The sequence below is a fragment of the Aotus nancymaae genome, unplaced genomic scaffold, assembly GCF_030222135.1.
Source record: "Aotus nancymaae isolate 86718 unplaced genomic scaffold, 86718_ANA_hifiasm-v0.15.2.pri h1tg000036l, whole genome shotgun sequence".
In the NCBI taxonomy this organism is placed as follows: domain Eukaryota; kingdom Metazoa; phylum Chordata; class Mammalia; order Primates; family Aotidae; genus Aotus; species Aotus nancymaae.
In genome coordinates, this window is record NW_026988450.1 from 33,870,066 (window position 1) to 33,889,999 (window position 19,934).

General features: G+C 33.7%; 1 protein-coding gene across 14 annotated transcripts in view; it reads left to right on the top strand.

Annotated features, from left to right (window-relative positions):
* The window catches only part of RALYL (RALY RNA binding protein like), a 737,413-nt gene that overhangs the window by 331,392 nt on the left and 386,087 nt on the right, over positions 1-19,934 (top strand). For all 14 annotated transcript variants that reach the window (XM_012470997.3, XM_064384317.1, XM_012470998.3 and 11 more), the window contains exon 2: positions 9,464-9,742. In XM_012470997.3, the coding sequence (XP_012326420.1) occupies positions 9,487-9,742 (256 nt within the window). In that variant the 5' untranslated portion in view covers positions 9,464-9,486. The remainder of the gene's footprint in view (positions 1-9,463; positions 9,743-19,934) is intronic.

Here is a 19,934-nt window from a genome sequence, read left to right on the forward strand (position 1 = left end):
TTAGTAGCCTACATGAAAGCACTTAGTGGTCTTAACTCCTGAGGGAACCGTCATGATTGACAGTTTGAACAAAGAGGACAAGAATGGAATGGACCTGTTAACTAAGATTGAGTGAATTTCTCCTGTGTCTGTGCTTAGTGTGCAACCCCTGGTAATGTAGACTTAGTGATTGGATACATAGGCATTCTTTAAATAGGGGTCCCCAATCCCTAGGCTGCAGACAGATACCTGTCTGTCACCTGTTAAGAACAGGGCCTCACAACAGGAGGTGAGCGGCCAGTGATCCACCATCACTCTCTGAACTCTGCTTCATGTCAGATCAATGTTGGCATTAGATTCTCATAGGGGTGTGAACCCTATTGTGAATTGTGAATGTGAGGGATCTACGTTGCATGCTCCTTATGAGACTCTAACTAATGACTGATGATCTGAGGTGGAACGGTTTCATCCTGAAACCATCTCACCATCTCTCACCCCTGTCCCATATCCTGCATCCTATGGAAAAATTGTCTTCCATGAAATCAGTCCCTGGTGCCAAACAGGTTGGGGACCACTGGTTTACATGAGCCCTCACATAATAAATATAGCAACAATTACACTGCCTCTTATGGCTCACAGAGAGCTTATTCCACTTCTCCAAAACTTCAAAACCAAAAGTGAGTTCTTAATGTTGGATAATGTGAACTTCTGTGGACTGAATTATGTCTCCTCAAAATTCATATATTGAAGCCCCAGCCCCTAATGTGATTATATTTGAAGGTGGAGCCTTTGGTAGGTAATTTGGCTTAGGTGAGCGCAGGAGTATGAAGATCCCATAATAGGAATCGTGCCCTTAGAAGACGTGGAAGAGAAGCCAGAGCTCTTTCTCTCTTACATATCAGACACCAGAACCCAAATTGGCCATCAGCTTGATCTTCGACTTCCCAGCCTCAAGAACTGTGAAAAATTTCTTTATTTAAACTACTCATTATGGCATTTTAAAAATGGTGATCTGAGCAGCCTAATATATCAACACAGAAAGGAGTTCCACTGTTTATTTGTTCCACTGGTTATTTAGCCTCTATTTTTGGCCTGACCTAGCCAGTTGTCTTCTTTCATCTGCATTAATGTGTTTAACCCCGTTATGAACCAAGGTGATGGTTCCTTATAGACTACAACTCTCTGCCGAATTACATTTGAATCTTCAGCACTTCATTAAATGTTCCCCAAGAGATAGTTTACCATTTATTACTCTTTGTTTACAAAATGTCAATCATTTAACTTATATTTAACAAATAATTAACATGGAAGTTTATTAATATTCCAAATTATCAACTAAGTTTTAAATGTTGACTTACTAATATCCATTGATTTTTAATTTTGTAGTTAAAATCATCAGTAAGAAATTATTAACTTCTTACAACTATGGTTGTTACATTATCTACAATTATATATTTATTTTTGCTTTCCAATTACTTAATCTCCAGATGAAAACATTTATTTCTTAGTACTTAATTTTTCTATTCAAACCTAGTCTCTTCTATTAAGATATTTTAGCTGACATCATTTGCTCTAAAAAAAAAATTAATGCCATTCCCATTATTCTACAGTAGTTTCATTTTTATGTTGCTCACAATAATTTTATTAAATTTTGATGAGCTGTTGAATTAAATACTATCATTTGCCTAATTTTTGAAATATTTCTAGATTCCATTTAGTGGCATTTTAAGCTATTTTTCTTTATGAAATCTCTCACATTAATCAATTAACTGTGAAATTTATCATGTGACCTCTGTATTCAGTGGGTTCTTATTAAAAATAAAATATTTTGGCCGGGCGCGGTGGCTCAAGCCTGTAATCCCAGCACTTTTGGAGGCCGAGGCAGGTGGATCACGAGGTCAAGAGATCGAGACCATCCTGGTCAACATGGTGAAACTCCGTCTCTACTAATACAAAAAATTAGCTGGGCATGGTGGCGCGTGCCTGTAATCCCAGCTACTCAGGAGGCTGAGGCAGGAGAATTGCCTGAACCCAGGAGGCGGAGGTTGCGGTGAGCCGAGATCGCGCCATTGCACTCCAGCCTGGGTAACGAGCGAAACTCCGTCTCAAAAAAATAAATAAATAAAATAAAATAAAATATTTTATATCTTTAATTGTTTTATACACAAAATGGTAGATAGAAAGGAAAATGGAAAATGGAAACTGAATTTCTGGGTTCCTGGTGCTATTGCCAACATACTATACTCAGTGTCTAAGGAGCACAGTTTTTTAAAAATTGAAAAGAAAAAATTGATGTGAATACAATTAATGTTTTCAAAGACTTTATGAGTAGGAAATTTTACTTCCACTGTGACTGTTTATCTAGAGTTATAATAACTGAATTGAAATACAAAGAAAAACTGCTGAAAGATCAAGAGGTTATATATAGAATTTTAAATTTATTTATAATCAACTTAAGATTTTTGAATAATCATTGAGCACATGCTATTATAACACCAATATGTTGATATAATCAGAAGACTTAATAAAGAAAAACAGAATAATTTTTCTTATATTTTTAAATAATAATGACTTTCTCTAGTGATGTCTGGGAAGCTCTGACACTAATTCCATTTTCTCTAAGTGCAAGGGAAATATGATGTTTCTATTATTAGCACCAGGCTTGCTAAACTCTTAAACTTTATTACTACTATATCAGCGTATGCTCCTTTTATTTAGCTAAAGGCTTATTCATTCTTTCCATTTAACCTAACGAATCAGAAAACAGTTTGAGTAGAGTGCTTAGGGAAGAGCTGGCAGTTATCAAAACCTCTTTGAGCATGCAAAAACAGGCACAGTATTATCTCCTGGTGGGAGTAGAAAGGTGTGTGACTTTTCTGGAAAGTAGTTGGGGATTGCTAACTAACATCATCCATTCTGTTCAGCCTAGGAATGTCAATAGTGTACTGGGAATTCATGCTTACTAAATGTGTTTGTGTTCATCTCAGATTTTGTGACCTGAGAAAAATGGAAACAAGCTAAATGCCCATCAAGAGGACAAAGAAAGTGATGGCTTAGCCTTATTACTGTGTAACTATTTAAGCTATAGCCATATAAGTATTTAACAGCATAATTAGATGGGTGTTCAAATAATAAATAATGATACTTGGTATGTAGATTATGATAACTTTTTTTAGTTTAAAGCTTTTTTCTAAGTACTACAGATAAAGAAAAATAAAACAAGATTTTAATTGTAAATGTCTGCAGGTGGGGATTATATTCTTCATTATATGTATGTATTATTATTTTTATTTATGTATTCCCTGGATCTTTACCTTTAAAAATCAATATGTTGGTTTATTTCAGAAAGCAGTTTGAAGCTTAAGAATGAAATCTTCAACATAATTGTGATATTTAACTTTATAAATGACATAGACATCACTAAATACACTATGATGATTTCTTCATGGCGAAAGAGGCATCAGGAAATTTTCCACAAAATTTTTTATAAATAGTATTTTCATTTTTAAGAAATAGGTTTTTTTTAAAGATCTGTTGAGGAATTGTTACAGCTGTGGTGAATATAAGTTACATCTTTATAAATTGTGGGTGGTTTTTTGAGGAATGAATTCAGAATTTTCTTGGTGTTCTTTATTTTGTCCAGGAAGAGATGCTTAAATTTTTAGTTTCTTTCAGTTCAGTTTTTCCCTTCTTCTAATTTTGAATATGAAATATTTTATACTAATCCATTTAATGAAAAAAGTTCGGGGGGTGCCTTTAAAATATTTAGAAAACAACTGTCCTCTTGTGCATGGTGAGAAATTTACTGTATGCCTGTTGAATTTTTATAGGATTGTTTAATTCAAATATCACCTACTTTAATAGGTTTTCTCTAATATTTTGAACTGGATATGATCACTTTATCTCTTTTTCAAAAGTGACAACCTTAGTGTGTAATATTGAAGCATTTTTCATGGTTTATCTTAGTACTTACTTGAGTAATACCTCTAGACTTCAGCAGATGATAACTTTCAGTGTATGATCCATTCTTTCTTAGTCATTTTTGCAACTCTTTCATCTTTTCCTGGGTTTTAAAATATAGTATATATTAATATTGTTGGCTGACTCTTTTAAATATCTGGTGTATTAGTCTGTTCTCATGCTACTAATAAAGACATACCTGAGACTGGGTAATTTATAAAAGAAAGAGATTTAATGGATGCACAGTACCACATAAATCGGGAGGACTCACAATCATGATAGAAGGCTAATGAGAAGCAAAGGCACATCTTACATGGTGACAGGCAAGATGCCAAAGTTGCTTCCACATTTTTGGGTCTCTTTACCAGAGTGCCCTAATCCTAGTACCAGTTTACTGTATTAGTCCATTCTCGTGCTGCTAATAAAGACATACCTGAGACTGAGTAATTTATAAAGGAAAGAGATTTAATGGAACTGCAGTTCCACATGACTGGAGAGGCCTCACAATGATGGCGGAAGGTGAAGGAAGAGCTAAGGCACATCTTACATGGCAGCAGGAAACGAGGTATGCGCAGGGGAACTAAAACCATCAGATCTTATGACACTTACTCACTCTCATGAGAACAGCATGGGAAAAAAACCCACCCCCATGATTCAGTTACCTCTCACTGGGTCCTTCCCACAATGCACAGGGATTATTACAATTCAAGGTGAGATTTGGGTGGGGACACAGAGCCAAACCATATCACCTGGGTGTTTTTTGTTATTCCTGTTGTTGATTTTTTAGTTATTTTTTCAATATAAGTGTCTAAGTGATGTTAAAATTAAGATGGAAATTCAAGACCACTAAAATAGCAGAATGATAGAGTTTACTGGTTGGCGACTTTGCTAAAAATTATTTTATCTAAAGCACATTTTTGAGCTGCCTTTAATTTATGGTAAATGTATCATATATGGATTCAAAGGTAAAAACATCAAATACAAATTAAAAGGCTATTCTGATCACATTCTTTATAATTTTAGAGAGCATTTACCACCTCAGTCTGTTATTTCCAGAATAAAAATCCTTAATCTTTTAAATTAGTTATCATATGGCAGATATTTGAACTTTTTATTCTTCTGAAATAGAGCTGACACTATCATATCTTTTGTAAGTTTTCAGGACCAAAAACATACTCATTCTTTAGATTTGAATGAAACATAAATAGCTAGATTTATTTTTGATTTACTTTTATTCTATATGTTTGGAAGGCAAGAGCCCTGTTAGCCTTTTGGGGTAGAGCAATTCATTAAAGTATGGCCTCAATTTTAATTAAGTGAAGTTAAAAATGCAGTTTCTTAATCATACTGGCCAGATTTCAAGGGTTCAAAAGTCACATGTGGTTATTGACTAAATTTTTGGATATTGTAGATATGGAAAGTTTTGCATCATCATAGAAAATTCTTTGGAACAACAGCAACAGTAGTTTACAGTTTGTCTTTTATTTTACAGCAGCTTTCATAGAGAGACACTTCACATGAGCTCCATCCAAACTTCTAAATTAAAAACAAAGAGACAGTTTGTTTGCACTGAAAAATTCATTTTCCCTTGTCGTTTGTTTTTTAGTTGTGACATTTCTTTAACTGTTGTAAACCCTTTTTGTGTCAAAATGTTTTTTCCAATGCCTGACAGCTCCCTAATTTTTATCACTGGTTTTCAGTAATTTTATTATGTGTCTGGTGTGGAGATATATATTTTCTGCCTGAGGTTCACTGATATTCTTGGATCCATGGGATTATCATTTTTATTAAATTTGGAATATTTTGACCATTAAGTTTCTTGAATATTTTTCTACTAGCTCCTCTGGGACTCCAGATTTATATATGTTTAACAGCTTGACGGTGTTAAATATCAACTCACTGAGGCTCTGTGTATTATAGTTTCAGTGTTTTATCTCTAGACTACGTTTTACATATTCTCTATTTCTTCAACTTCAAATCCACAAATTTGTTCTATGGGTTTATCACCATTCATTGATTTTTTTTTTTAATTTTAGATATTATAGTTTGTATCTTTAAAAGTTTCATTTTTTTATGACTTTAATTTCTCTTCTAGTCATGTATCATACTTTGATTCATAAGATCTGTAGGAATTTTTGATTGGATGGGGGGAATAGTGTATTTTATGTGATTGAATGTCTGAGTTCTATTTTTTTTTCCTCTTGGCTCACTGCAACCTCCACCTCCCAACTTCAAGAGATTCTCCTGCCTCATCCTTCCAAGTAGCTTAGATTACAGGTGTGCACCACTATGCCTGGCAATTTTTTTATTTTGTATTTTTAGTAGAGATGGGGTTTCACCATGTTGGCCAGGCTGATCTCGAACTTCTGACCTCAAGTCCTCTGCCCCCCTTGGCCTCCCAAAGTGCTGAGATTAAAGGTGTGAATCACCACAGTTGGCCTTGTTACTGTTTTTAGAAAAGTGTTATACTTTTCTTTGATAGATATTTGGGTTGTTCTGGTTTAGTTTGGTCATCTTAAGCCTTGTTTTCAAGTTTTACTCGGGTAGACACAGAATTCCTTTACCTATAGGAATCGTTAATCCCCATTACTAAGGCCCATCCTTCTGATGCCTAAATTTAATTCTCTGGGTAGTGAATTTGGACTCTCCACTGTTGCTGATAGGAACTTGTATGTTTCTTGGCCTATTGCGGTTCTTGGAATCATTCAGTTTGCAGCTTTGCAATAACTTTTTGCCCAGCCTCATGAAATTGTACTCTTTGCATACATGCCTTAGAAATCAGCATAGGTTCAAAGGACTTTAAAGCAGATGTCTAGAGTTTTTTTCTGCATAGCTCTCTTGTCTTGAGAAACCTGTCACACCAATTCTAACTGCCCCAGATGCTCTCAACTCTGATCTGTATCTCCTCAACTCAATAGGGTCACAGTCTCAGTTTGCAATATCCTCCCCATCCCACTGACTGCTCTAGACCTAAAATATGTTTTCCAGGCAGAAATCTCGGCTCTCCTACATTTTACTTCCTTTGTCTCTTCTTTCTAAGATGTGATAGTTCTTCATTGCCTGTGGTTTAATGTCTGAAAAACAGTTGCTTCATCCATATTTCCCTGGTTTTCTATTTCTTTGAGTCAGGAGTGTTAATTTAGTCACTGTTACTCTATCATAGCTGAAAGTGGAAGTCTTTCTTCAACTGATTTAAAGATTTATGTAATAGAAAAGCTATTAAACTATGAATTATTGCTTAACTTTTAGAGAATATTGGAATGACAGAATTTAATACTATAACAAAACTTATTCTTGTAAACACTGATGGAAACTGCCAAGTCAGTGTTCGTGAAAAGAAAATTAGATACCTAGATATGTATAGATTTTTATGGTAAGTAAGAATTATTAATTAGAATTACACATTGTCAGTTTGGAGGTACAGGTATGAGTTTCATCCACATAGAGTGAATGATGTGGATGAAAGAGACCATGTTGACAATCACGATGAGGAATCAGAGTACAGCTGTACCCTCAACTTAAATTTGACCAAGTGCTACTATCAACACAGACCACTGGGCTCTGTAAACCACAGGACTGATCTAATCTAACAATTCTTGTGTTTGCATTTTGATCAATGTATTTCTGTCCAGGAAATAAAATGTCAACCATAAAAATTGTTCACCCTTGAAAACAACTATATGGTGTTTATAAAAATATGTGTCACATGAGAGCACAAACAAAATAGTATGCTTTCTATGAATTGTATTACTGATGTTGGCCTAGAATGGTAAGAAAGGAAACTGACTCTAGATTACCAACCTTGATTTTTCTTGTTTCAACTAATTCTCAGAGCATTTGTCTTGAGATATGCAATAGCTCGAATTGCAATATTTAAAATATATACATATATCAACTTTTCTTTCTTCAACAGTACTCTGAATAATTCATAAAGGAAGCACTTAAATGTAGCTAATCTGAATCAATACAAGGCAATGTTATAATCTTTGTTTCTAATTATGTCTTACTCTTAATTTTTATGTGAATAAATAAATGTTTTATTTTTGAAGCTGACCTTCTTTATAAGGAGATATTTATAATGTTGACTGTCCAATATGAAGTAAAGCTTTAAAAATCCCAGATGTAATGTTGAGCAACTTAATTTGAAACATTTTATGTTACTTGGTTGCTCTTGATTTCAGAAGTACCTGCTTTAAATGCATAATAAGTACATTTTTAAGCATATCCAATTTACATGCCTTAAAGACTTCCACCACCTTAATGCTTAATTTAGAAATGTCATTTTAAATGATTCTTAAAAATCAGATGCACTTATTTTTATAGCCATAATATTTTAAGAGAGCCTTCATATAAAAATATAGTTGTCATTGACAAACGGTATCAATTAGCTAATGTTCAACAATGATCATCAATGTCAGAGAATGTAACCTTGTTGAAATTTTAGTTTAGCCATAATAGTATCTATAAATTAATAGGTACTATAGATAATGCATGACCAAAAATAGGTTGTTACTAAATGTTGTGAAAGAGGGAAAGGAAGGAAGGGAAGAAGGGAGGTGGGGGGAGGGAGGGAAGGAAGGAGGGATGTTCAAGGCCTTAAAATAAATCTATATGTGCTGGAATACTTAGAAATAAAAGTTTTGTTGAGTTTAATTAAACACAAGTATTCTTCCAAGCTCACAAAATGATTTTTTAAAATACTAGCAATCGTTAGGCAACATAGGAGGCTTTAGTTAAGTAAATTAGAAAATGAGGTTAAGAATAAAATTTCAAGTTACCTAATCTACTAATTTGCTGATCATTGATGAACACTGGCTCATATGTTTTGTTTTGTGTTTTTATGAAACTGACATGTGATAGTGATATTGGTTCAAATAAATAGCATATATAATATTAATTCTGGCTAAGTCTTTTATTTTTAAAATTCTGGTTTTCTTATGTTAAGCATCCTAATCAAATTTCTAACACCATTTTTTTTCTCTTCCACAGCCTTTAATGGAACAATTTGTTAGTTTCTGATAGAAGGGTTCTGATATTGAAATAGATAATGTGTCTACATGTTATAGAAATGTAGAAATAATAATGCATGTACTCAAACATCTAAAAATGGAGGTTACATTTCTATATTCCATCTGTCATCAGACCTTTGCCATGTTGGATTTTTTGTTGTTGTTGATAAGAAAAGGCAGATTTTCATCAAATTTTCTTTTGTAAAATAGATAGACTTAATATAAAAGCAACTGCAAAATATTCAGTCATTATTTAGAGTTGAATTTTGAATAAACAAATCAAGAATTTTTATAACTATATGTTAAGTGATTGTAAGTTTTTTCTACTGTATTTAGCAATGCAATGTTTACCTTTTATATTACTAAATATATTAATTTTTTTCTCAAGAAAATCAGTAATACTTAGGGATTGGAGGTTTCTTGAGTGTAATATTGAAAAACTATTAAAAAGCCGGTGATACCCATTCAATCTAATGATTTACCTTTTGATTATTTGTTTTGTTTGTTTGTTTAAGGATTAAAACAAGGGGAGCCAATCATGACTGGCAAAACACAGACCAGCAATGTCACCAATAAGAATGACCCCAAGTCCATCAACTCCCGTGTTTTCATTGGCAATCTAAATACGGCAATTGTCAAGAAAGTTGACATTGAAGCCATTTTTTCAAAGTATGGAAAAATAGTTGGATGCTCCGTTCACAAAGGGTATGCATTTGTACAGTACATGAGTGAGCGACATGCAAGAGCTGCAGTGGCTGGAGAAAATGCCAGAGTCATCGCAGGCCAACCACTTGGTAAGTCATGCTCAGACGTGGGTCTCATGCTATTGTCCATATATCCGGAAATTGTTTTATTTCTCAAAAGCCAGCACCACTGTTGGTTCTATCTCTTCTTTAACCAGTTAGAGTGCTTGTATATTTATAATTTATATTTTTTGTCCTCATATTGTTTTATATATAGGTATCTTATTTTCTCTACAAATTTATAAACTTGAGATCAAGACTACTTTGTAATACTTATTACCGCCACCAATCCTAACAGAGCCAGGCAAATAATAAATATACATCATGTTTAACTTTATTTCAATTGACATAGCATCAATCTTCCAGGAAACAGTATCCTATGCAAAAAAATAACTGTGCTCGTTATACTTAGGGCATTTGATCAGAGGGCCTAATGCATTTTCCTCATTTCCTTTTTTTGGGGGGTGGGGAGATGGGTTAGAAAATAGCAAAAGAAATTTTTAGAACTGAAAAAAGAATATAATTCACATTTAAAAAAATCTAGTTAAGAATTTTGTATATTATGTCCATATAATCATGAATAATCAGATTTCTGTCTAACGTTCAAGAAATAGTATTGTTTATTTCAAAGAAAGACAAACAGTGCAGTCTCAAAATTAAAAGACTTGGAAAAAATATAATCAGTGTGTAGATAAAAATAAAATTTAGATAATTATTTAGATGTTTTTCTATCTTAGGACAAAATTACAATTAATACATTAATGATTCCTCAATTTATATTTTTTATTCTGTCTAGATTCATATATCAAATTCATTGTACATCATCTTCTCATGGATACTTAAAAGGCATTTCAGCTTCATATGCCCAGAAAAAAATCCATGATTTTCCACATCCTCAACCTGCTCCATTCCCAAGCTTTTTCATTATAATAAAGGGAACCCCCATTTTATCCAGTTTTTCAAAGAAAAAACAACTTTGATTCTTAATTCCTCCCCCTCACCACACACTCCAAATATAATTCATTATCAAGTTCACGTGTCAATATATTGCAAATATATTCCAAACCCAATCTCCTTTTAAATCTGTGCTGAAGGCCATCTAATACAGGCCACGATTGTATCTCAGGGGCAATGAAATAACTTTCTAGTTTGTCTGCTTCTTTTTACTCCTGCTGGAGTGTCTTTTAAAAACGTAGATCAGATTATGTCCTTAACCTGCTTTTAAACCTCTAATGCCTTTCTCATACAGAATAAGATTCACATTCAATACCATACTTACAATGCCCTGCACTACCACATCTTCAATTCTATCTCCTTGTTCCCTCTGCCTTCTTGAACCACTCTAGTAATTCTGACTGCCTTGATAATGCCTCAAACATTCCAAGATTGTTCCTACTTCAGAGGCTTTTATTTGCTATTCCCTCTGCTCAGATGACAGGTCTTTGCTAATTATTTGCTCCCTGCTTTATTGAATATGCTGTGCTCAAAATTTACTTCCAATGAAAGGCATTTACTGACCAGCCTATTTAAAATAGAATAGTCATCTTCCTCCTTCCTTCACTGTCTATACCATTAGTCTGTGTTTTTTCAAAGCCCTTATTAGCTTCTGGATTACATAGTTTAATTTATAATCTTACCTGTGTCATGACCACAAACATTATAAAGCTGAAGAAGTATACAAAAGAAGCAAGTTCAATGTACACAGAAACCAAGCTAGAAGAGTGTTAACAATATTGTGAATATTATCAAATAATATAACACAATTAAAACTATTTGGGAAGGTATGGAATTCATTAAAATATAGGAGAAGTCACAGGTAATAATCTTGAAAGAAAAAGCAAAAGTTGTTTCACCTAAGTGCCAGCTATTAAACTACAAAAAAATCACTATCAGATAGAAATATGATTTTTATTTACATTGGTCCCGTCCAATCTTTTATATTGTAAAGAAAGGAAGTGCTTTTCAACAGACATTGATGTATTTTCCACTTGTCTTTTTTTTTTTTTTTTCCTTAGTGTCTAAATTCTGCTTGCTTACTTTGACATGGGAATTTTCTGACATTTTTGTTTTCCTTTTTAAGTTGAAAGTCTTATTTCAGGGCCATATCCCAGCAGATTTCAAGGAAAGCTCTATTTACTATCTGTATCCTGATTGTTATGAAACTAACAAATACTTGAGGAAATGCATTTAATTATTTTTATTGTTTTGAAAAATCAATTATCAGTTTATGATCAATTGAAAGTCTGATTCACTTTTTAACAAGCTGCAGCTAATTTTCTGGAGTTCTGTTTCCTGTCACTACTCAGTGGATTGCTGTCTTTTTGAGAAGAATGCAAAGGACACAGATAAATATCCACACTAAAAATGTAGTGCCTTACCTGCACAAACCCAAGGAAAAAAATGATGACACCAAATTGCTTTGCTTTGAGAAGCACAAAGTTAAATTGTGCCTCTTCTGAGATACCATTTCTCATTCTCAGCCATTCCTGTTGTATCCTCTCTTAGTTTTTTCCTCTGGTAAATCTTTAGAGCGTATATCCTAATCACCTGTAATCACACTTTGTGCCTGAAACCAAGTCCAAGACTTTATACCTTTAGTTCAGATCTAATCTTTCACTACTTCTGTCCAGGCTGAATGACTTTTCATACAAAGCAAGTGCATTACAATTTAACTAACAACTTTGCTTTTCAGGTCAAGTGCCTGAATATATCCACCTTTTTAAAAACTGTGTTGCTAGAAACTCAGGTTTGCCTGCCAGGTGTCTTCCCATAGAAGCATATGTCTTCCCATAGACAACTAACTACATGTCTTCCATTTGATCCCCATAGAACTTAGTCCTCCATCAGGTCCCAAAGACTGTTAGTTTCTAGGATGCATATTACATTTCTAGCTTTAAGTACTGTACCTTTGTTTGTGATGATTTGAGAAAAACTTGGGTTCAAGTAAATTAATCACTTTCTTCAGTTTTTTGATTCCCAATTAAACCCTTTCTAATCTGCGGCCCCAACAAACCCCAGCAAGTCCTTAATATGAAGCACATTTTTATGGATGAAATAATAGGCCATTATTATATGAAATTATTGTTAGTATCAAGTACCACAACCTATCTAAGCATTCTCCTTTTTCTTAAGAGTGAGAAGGAAAATAATATTGATTAGATCATGCACTGAATTAGTACTTTACCTTATCATCTTATTTGATTTCAAATAATGCATATTTGTATATCATTTTCTGAAAAGGAACAACTTTTATTTATGTGTTTAAAATGTGTATATATAATTAAGAGATTAAAAATTAAACATGAGTAGTATCAGGAAAAATTAAGCCTGCTAATGTGATTTCTTAAAGCTTTATGAAGATTATAGATAACCTGGCCATAATTTAATTTACTTTCTTATACATTTCCAGTTGTTTTGGCACATCTTTTGTACCATGGTAGAAAGAGAGTATCCCTTTTTATTCTTGGCTTACCGTCTTTGATATGAAATAGAAGACTGCTAAACCCTGTGTGAAAAAAAATTGCATTTTGACTCACATTATTTAGAAATTCCTAAAAAGTCAGAATCTATCTATCTATTAAATTATTCAGAATATTTTTTAAATCACAATTTCTATAGTGTAAAAATCCTCATAAAAACGTATGTCTATATTTGGTTATTTAATTGATTTTCATACCCTTTAAATATAAGCAAGTAAAATTTAACATATCCTCTTAATATTTAATTGAATTTGAATTCTGTTTGTTAATATTAGAAATATTTATTGCATTTTTCAATTTAAGTGTAATCATTAGAACTTTTTTCCTCAAAAACATTATATACAAGATAACAACTTTTTAAATGCTTGAGACAGTTTTTATAAGTACTCACACACAAAGTGTCCTTTTACACAAAATGTTATGCAAAGGTTAGAGACTAAGACTAGACAGTGCCAATTTTACGTATCTACTGATTACATTGGCTGATTACACACCTGCTATAAATAAACATTTGCAATGTCTTTCTTTATATTCAGATTATTTTACTGTTACAATGCTTGTAAAAGATGTAATTTATGAACTTGAGAAGTCAGCTGTTGATAGTAGGAGGAACCACGCACTGAAAAATAATTTATCTAGAACAATCATTTTTGTTCTAAAACCCATATGCACGCCGCCCTTGTCTTTAAGAAGCAAAATTTGCTTTGAGAAAATAATATATAAAGCAGAGAATTAAATTAATTTTATCACATTGTATGTGTCTTGCAAATGCAGAAATCATTCGAAGTGGGAACATGATGAATACGGATTGTAAATTTTAAAGTAAATATGGTGAATATATTTAACTAGATCCTGAACGAAGTAATGGAATTGTGTTAGTATAGAGAAAGATGTTGGAGAGAGATCATAAGAACAAAGAAGAGAACAATCAAATGCTTGTAACAATTCCTGTCAAGCATGTGCTGAGTGCAATAGATTTCAAATGTCTTTTTATCCCCAATGGTTTTTCATCCAGAGTGATCTTTTCAAAATGCAAATCTAATCATGTCACTGTCATTTAAAACTTTCAGGGATTTCTCATTGTCCTCAGAAAAAAGACTGAAACCTTTGCCGTGGGCTACAAGTTTCTACCTCATTTATTTCTTTGTCATCTGCAGACTCACATCTTCGCCTTCTCAACCTTGCTCAGACATCTAGTTAACTGACTTCTTTCAGGTTTTGAACAATTCATGTTCTGTCGTCCAACAGGGCCTTTGCACATGCTATCTTGACTGCCCAGAATGTTCTTCCTTATGAAGCTCTGCAAAACCTCACTCTACTTCCCCACTTTATCCTTTTTACCTGGCTAATCATTCTTAAGATCTCAAATCAAATTTCATTACTTTAGTGAAACCTATTTGCATCCCTCAAAGCTAGTTGAAGTGTTTTACACTTTCTAGCCAGTATCTTCTTTTCAATTGTATTTTTATGTTTATTATTTTGTCGTCGATAGCTGCCTCTTCTCCTTCTAAGCTATAAGTTTCTTAGGGCATGAACGATATAGGATTTTACTCATCTTCTTAGCACCTAACAAAATGCTAACACTTCCATGGCAAATGCTCAGTGAGGAGGTACTGGATGAATGATTGGATAGATGGTCAGTCGGAGGAATGGATGGACCTGGCTAACAGGGTCCCTCACATTGAAAAAAGCACCACAGAAAGAAGACAAAGAAACAGGAGGAGGAGGAATAAGAAGAGAACAGGGAGAAGAAGGAAAGAGAAGGGGCAATTGCAAGTTCCCCAGAAAGCGAGACGACATAGTTGGGGTTGCTGTTAAGTGAAGACAATGTGGTTGTGATCTGCTTGCTAAGCAGACTAGGTATTTAACATTGAAATTCTTCAATAGGCATTCCAAAGGCAACTGTTCCATAGGCCTGATTTCAGTTTTCTATAAATACAATCCAATCTTTAGTAAGCATGAAATATTAACACATATATACTTTATTCAAAGGTTAGAGTAAATGATATATTGGTTTGAAGAAAGATTTCTATTCATGAAAAACTTCCTACACATTCCTTAAAATGTCATCCTTTCATAGTTTTCTCTTATTAATAGCTGGATATTTGCACAGCACTTTATCATTGTCAAATTTCTTTCCTGCACATATTATCTTCTTTGATTTTCACAATGCCAAGGAGTAATATTAGTATTTATGCCCATTCTGCTGCCTAGGAGATGAAGCACAGAGTAATGAACTTGCCTGATCACAAATGGTGATGCAAGATTTCCGGCTCACATTTTCTCACCCTAATTATTTTTACTGTTTCTCTTTTCAGAAATTTATTCCATTTCAGTAGAGTACCATAAACTCTGTCATCCAAATAATAATACTTTAGAGAGTGAAAAGGTTACTTTCACTGATTTTGCTTTGTTTGCGGGGTCTGTCCTGGGCATGATAGGATGTTTAGTAGCATCCCTGACTTCTACCTGCAAGATACCTAGAGTACCCTTTCCAAATAGTGACAGTCAAAAGTTGTCTCCATATTACCAAATGTCTCCTGTGAGGCAAAATCACTCCAGTTAAGAATTACTATCTTAGGGTACTATCACACCAAAATAAACTCCATTAATTTTAAGAAATGTTCTAATGGTTTTAGTCTGGATAAACTATATTAAAACAATGCTTTGAGTTATTTTGATAGTAACTGATAATTTATAGTAAGACTATGTCTTTTTCAATTGTTCAGAAAATAAAACTTGGTAAGTGCCTTTCAGGGCAATCACCAGTTTGTTACAAAGACCTCTGTCTCAGCACATCTTTAATATACTGCCTTTTAGAGGTGTGATTTTTTTTCCATTAGATCCCTCCATTCAAACATATCTAATCACCACTAGAATTGATGAAGAAAAAGAAAACATCATGGAAGTGTTAAGTGAAAAATACAGAGTTCCAAAATTACTCAGAGGCTCAGGATGATTTTCAAATATATACTATTCAACAACAACACTAAAGACTTGTCAAGACAAAGAAAGAATTGCAGCATCTCTAGTCGATGTTGTCCCCAACAAATACATTAGTTTTACCAAGCATGCATCCTGTTTTGTTTTGGTAAGTATTACTCTTCTGCATATGCCTCCAGGTTCAAATTGGATGCAGTGTCTGAGCATCTAGCAAGGACAGATTGACAGAGAACCTAGGGTGAAATGATGAGTATGGATAATCATTTGCAACAAAGTAGTCTATCGCAGAACCCCTAAAGAAGCTCATGAACCTTATGGAGATTTCTAAGTCACGAAAAATTTTGTAGAAAACATCTAAAGAGTGCTGCACATAATAAATAGAACTTTTAGCAAGGCACCATTACATAGTTCTATTACCATGTGGACTGAGAAAAAAGAAGATAATTTTTAGCTTTTGCCTCAGTGTCTAAATCATGCTTTCTAAACTTGGTAGTTTAACAAAACTTTTAAACTTAATAGTTTAACAAAACTTTCACTTCCAAAGGTACAAATCAAATGTTAGTCCTTCAGTTACTTTATTAGCTGCAATAAGAATACAAAAATATTTGAATTTGTAAATCTTTGAATTTTTCTTAACAACCTTTGAAACTATTCACTATTCTAGCTTTCTTTTTCCACTAACAAAATGTTCAACTCATTCCTATATTTTAAACATCTAATTTTCCTAACAGGCTTTATATTATACAGATTATTCAAAGTAGTTCATCAATTGCAGAATGCTATGTAGGGATGACTACTATATTTGGTTTTAAAAGTCTATTCATGGGCCAGGCACAGTGGCTCATTCTTACAATCTCAGCACTCTAAGAGGCGGAGGCAAGTGGATTGCTTGAGCCCAGGTGTTTCAGACCTGCTCGGGCAACATGGCAAACCCCATCTCCGCAAAAAATACAAAACTTAGCTGGGTTAGGTGGCATGCCCCTGTGATCTTAGCCACTAAGGAGGCTGAGGTGGGAGAATCACCTGAGTCCAGGAAGTTGAGGGAGCGGGCTACAGTGAGCTGTTATCATGCCACTGCACTTCAGCCACTGAAATCCTGTCTCAAATAAAAATCTATTCACAAGACTGTGGAGGGACTGAAGTGGTATACAAATAAGTAGGAGTATGAAAAATAACTTACGAGATGATACTTAGTACAAATGACTTTTGTTTCATCTTTTCTGGAATTCTTAGAAATAATACTGCCATCTCATTTCAGTAGCTTGTAGTAATAATGTTTTTTATTTATATGTCATTTTTTCCCTCATCAACCTTCTCAAAGAAGATTAAGGTAAACTTCATTGCATTTTAAAAAAATCCTTCAAGCAAGCTAGATAGTAGATTTAATTAAACCCACTTCACAAATGAGGGAATTCTATAATGTATTTAATGTTAAAGAGAGCAGGTTTTCATGAAAAAGTCTCAGAAATTTCTTCTAACATTTTGCATAATTACTGTTAAGTTATCCTTAATTCTTCCTCCAAGGTGTATATGTCTGTATATATAAATCTGGTAATTGTTTAAGAAGTCTTCATCCTCATCCTTCACTGTCATCAATTAATAAGTAATAAAAACAATACTATGTGGGTTATAAAGTACAGTAGACATTTAAAGTTTTCAGTAAATTAACAGAGCTACCTAAAATGCTGTAAACAAATGCTAATTAGCAAGCTTCCACAATAGAGTGAATTATAGAACTAACTGTCTGTCAGCCAGGAAGATACATGGCCCCACATATGATAGAAAGCCTGGGGGATTTACTTTGTATTTCTAAAATTGGTTTTTTGACTCAATCACTGAACCTAAATTAGTGAAAGCTGTAAATAACTTTTTTTCATTAAAACTATCACTGGAGGCTGGGCGCGGTGGCTCTCGCCTATAACCCCAGCACTTTGGGAGGCCGAGGCGGGTGGATCATGAGGTCAAGAGATCGAGACCATCCTGGTCAACAAGGTGAAACCCCGTCTCTACTAAAATACAAAAATTAGCTGGGCATGGTGGCTCACGCCTGTAGTCCCAGCTACTCAGGAGGCTGAGGCAGGAGAATTGTTTGAACCCAGGAGGCAGAGGTTGCGGTGAGCCGAGATCGCGCCATTGCACTCCAGCCTGGGTAACAAGAGCGAAAACTCCGTCTCAATAAAAAAAAAAAAAAAAACTATCACTGGAAACTTCTGAGCAACACTTAAAGATCTTATTAGTTCTAACTTGCTTGTTAATCCCTAGTACAAAGCTAAATAATATATAAGATAATTGGAAAAATTCAATATCTCAAATTGTCCTTTAATCTGGAGTATAAAACGTCTGAACGTCACTTACGAACTAATTTCAGATGCTCTACTACTGTAAACATTTATTCTTTCAACACTACATGTGTTGTTTTAGGTGCTGGCCAACACATTAGATTTTAAAAGAGAATAAACACATAGTCCTCCCACCAAAATGAAATAAGATAAACTGTAAAGTAAAATAATAAAACAGGTTACTGCTCTTAGAAAATATTCTAAATGTGGAGTAAAATATGTATACATAAGATAACATGCAGATGAAGATAGTAAATACAAGATAAAACATGATGTAATGCAGATCAAATACCATAAAAGGATGAAGTATTGTAAATAGGTTTAAGAAAGGCTTATTTATTCCACAGTTGTGGAATAAAATATGCACCTATGAAACAACACACAATAGGAAGTGGGAAACTCAAGTTGAAGCATTATGTAATACACATCAAGTGCTACTGGAATTTTAAATGAAACGTCTTATAAGGTTGTTTGGATGTCTATTAAGAAATGTAGATTTGAATTTAACTGTTAATATAAAATAGGTGGCAAACAGATTGAGTATTAATTATGAAGAACATCTTTAGAGGCTGCAATTCTTAAGTAATTTTAACTGAAACCAAAACACAGAACTGTAATATAGTTTGCAATGTTTGTGAAAGGTGGTGGTTTCAAGGTAGGCTCTAGACTCATGATTCCTGTTAGAGTCCTAGCTCTCTACTTAGGATATGTGAAACTTTGGACAAGTTGCTAACGGAGCTACTGCTGTTCTCTTGTCTGTAAAATATAGAAATCAGAATAGGGCCTACCTCATAAGTTGTGAGGATCAAATGTATCAATATGTGCAAAACAGTTAAAAACATTGCCTGGAACATATAAAGTGCTGTAAAAATTTTAAAGAAGGCAAAAGGGCTAGACATCCAATTAAGTCCTATTGTTTAATGCCTTCTAAAAATGAATTTAGAAAACTTGAGAAAAGAGTTCTAGATCTTTAGCTTTCTGAAGGTGTTGGTCCTGTTACAAGAATTTATCTTCTCTGGCCCTAATTTTTTCATTTGTGGGGAAACCCTGGGACTAGGTGATCAGTAAGATCCTCCAAAAGACCAACTAATCACAATGGTTTCTGCTTTTTCCATCTTGTTGAAAAAATCTTCACCTCTTCTTTGGCCATAAAGACCTCCTTCTGTGTTTCCTTCAAAGGGACTTCTATATATGTTTTACTATTCACATTTAGATTTCAATACCCCTGGAACTGAGTTTATTTGGTGTGATATTTGGTAGTGAAAAAGATTTCACTCATTTCCATATGAATATCAATCCCACAGGATTTGTTGAAGAGACTCTTGTTTTCTAACTACCCCGAAATACCCCTCTGAATATATATATATATATATTTGATCATTTAATATATGAGAAAACTCAATATTTTACTGTTATTATTTATCATAGGATTTTGGGTTTATGTATGTATGTGTGTGTGTGTGTGTGTGTGTGTGTGTGTGT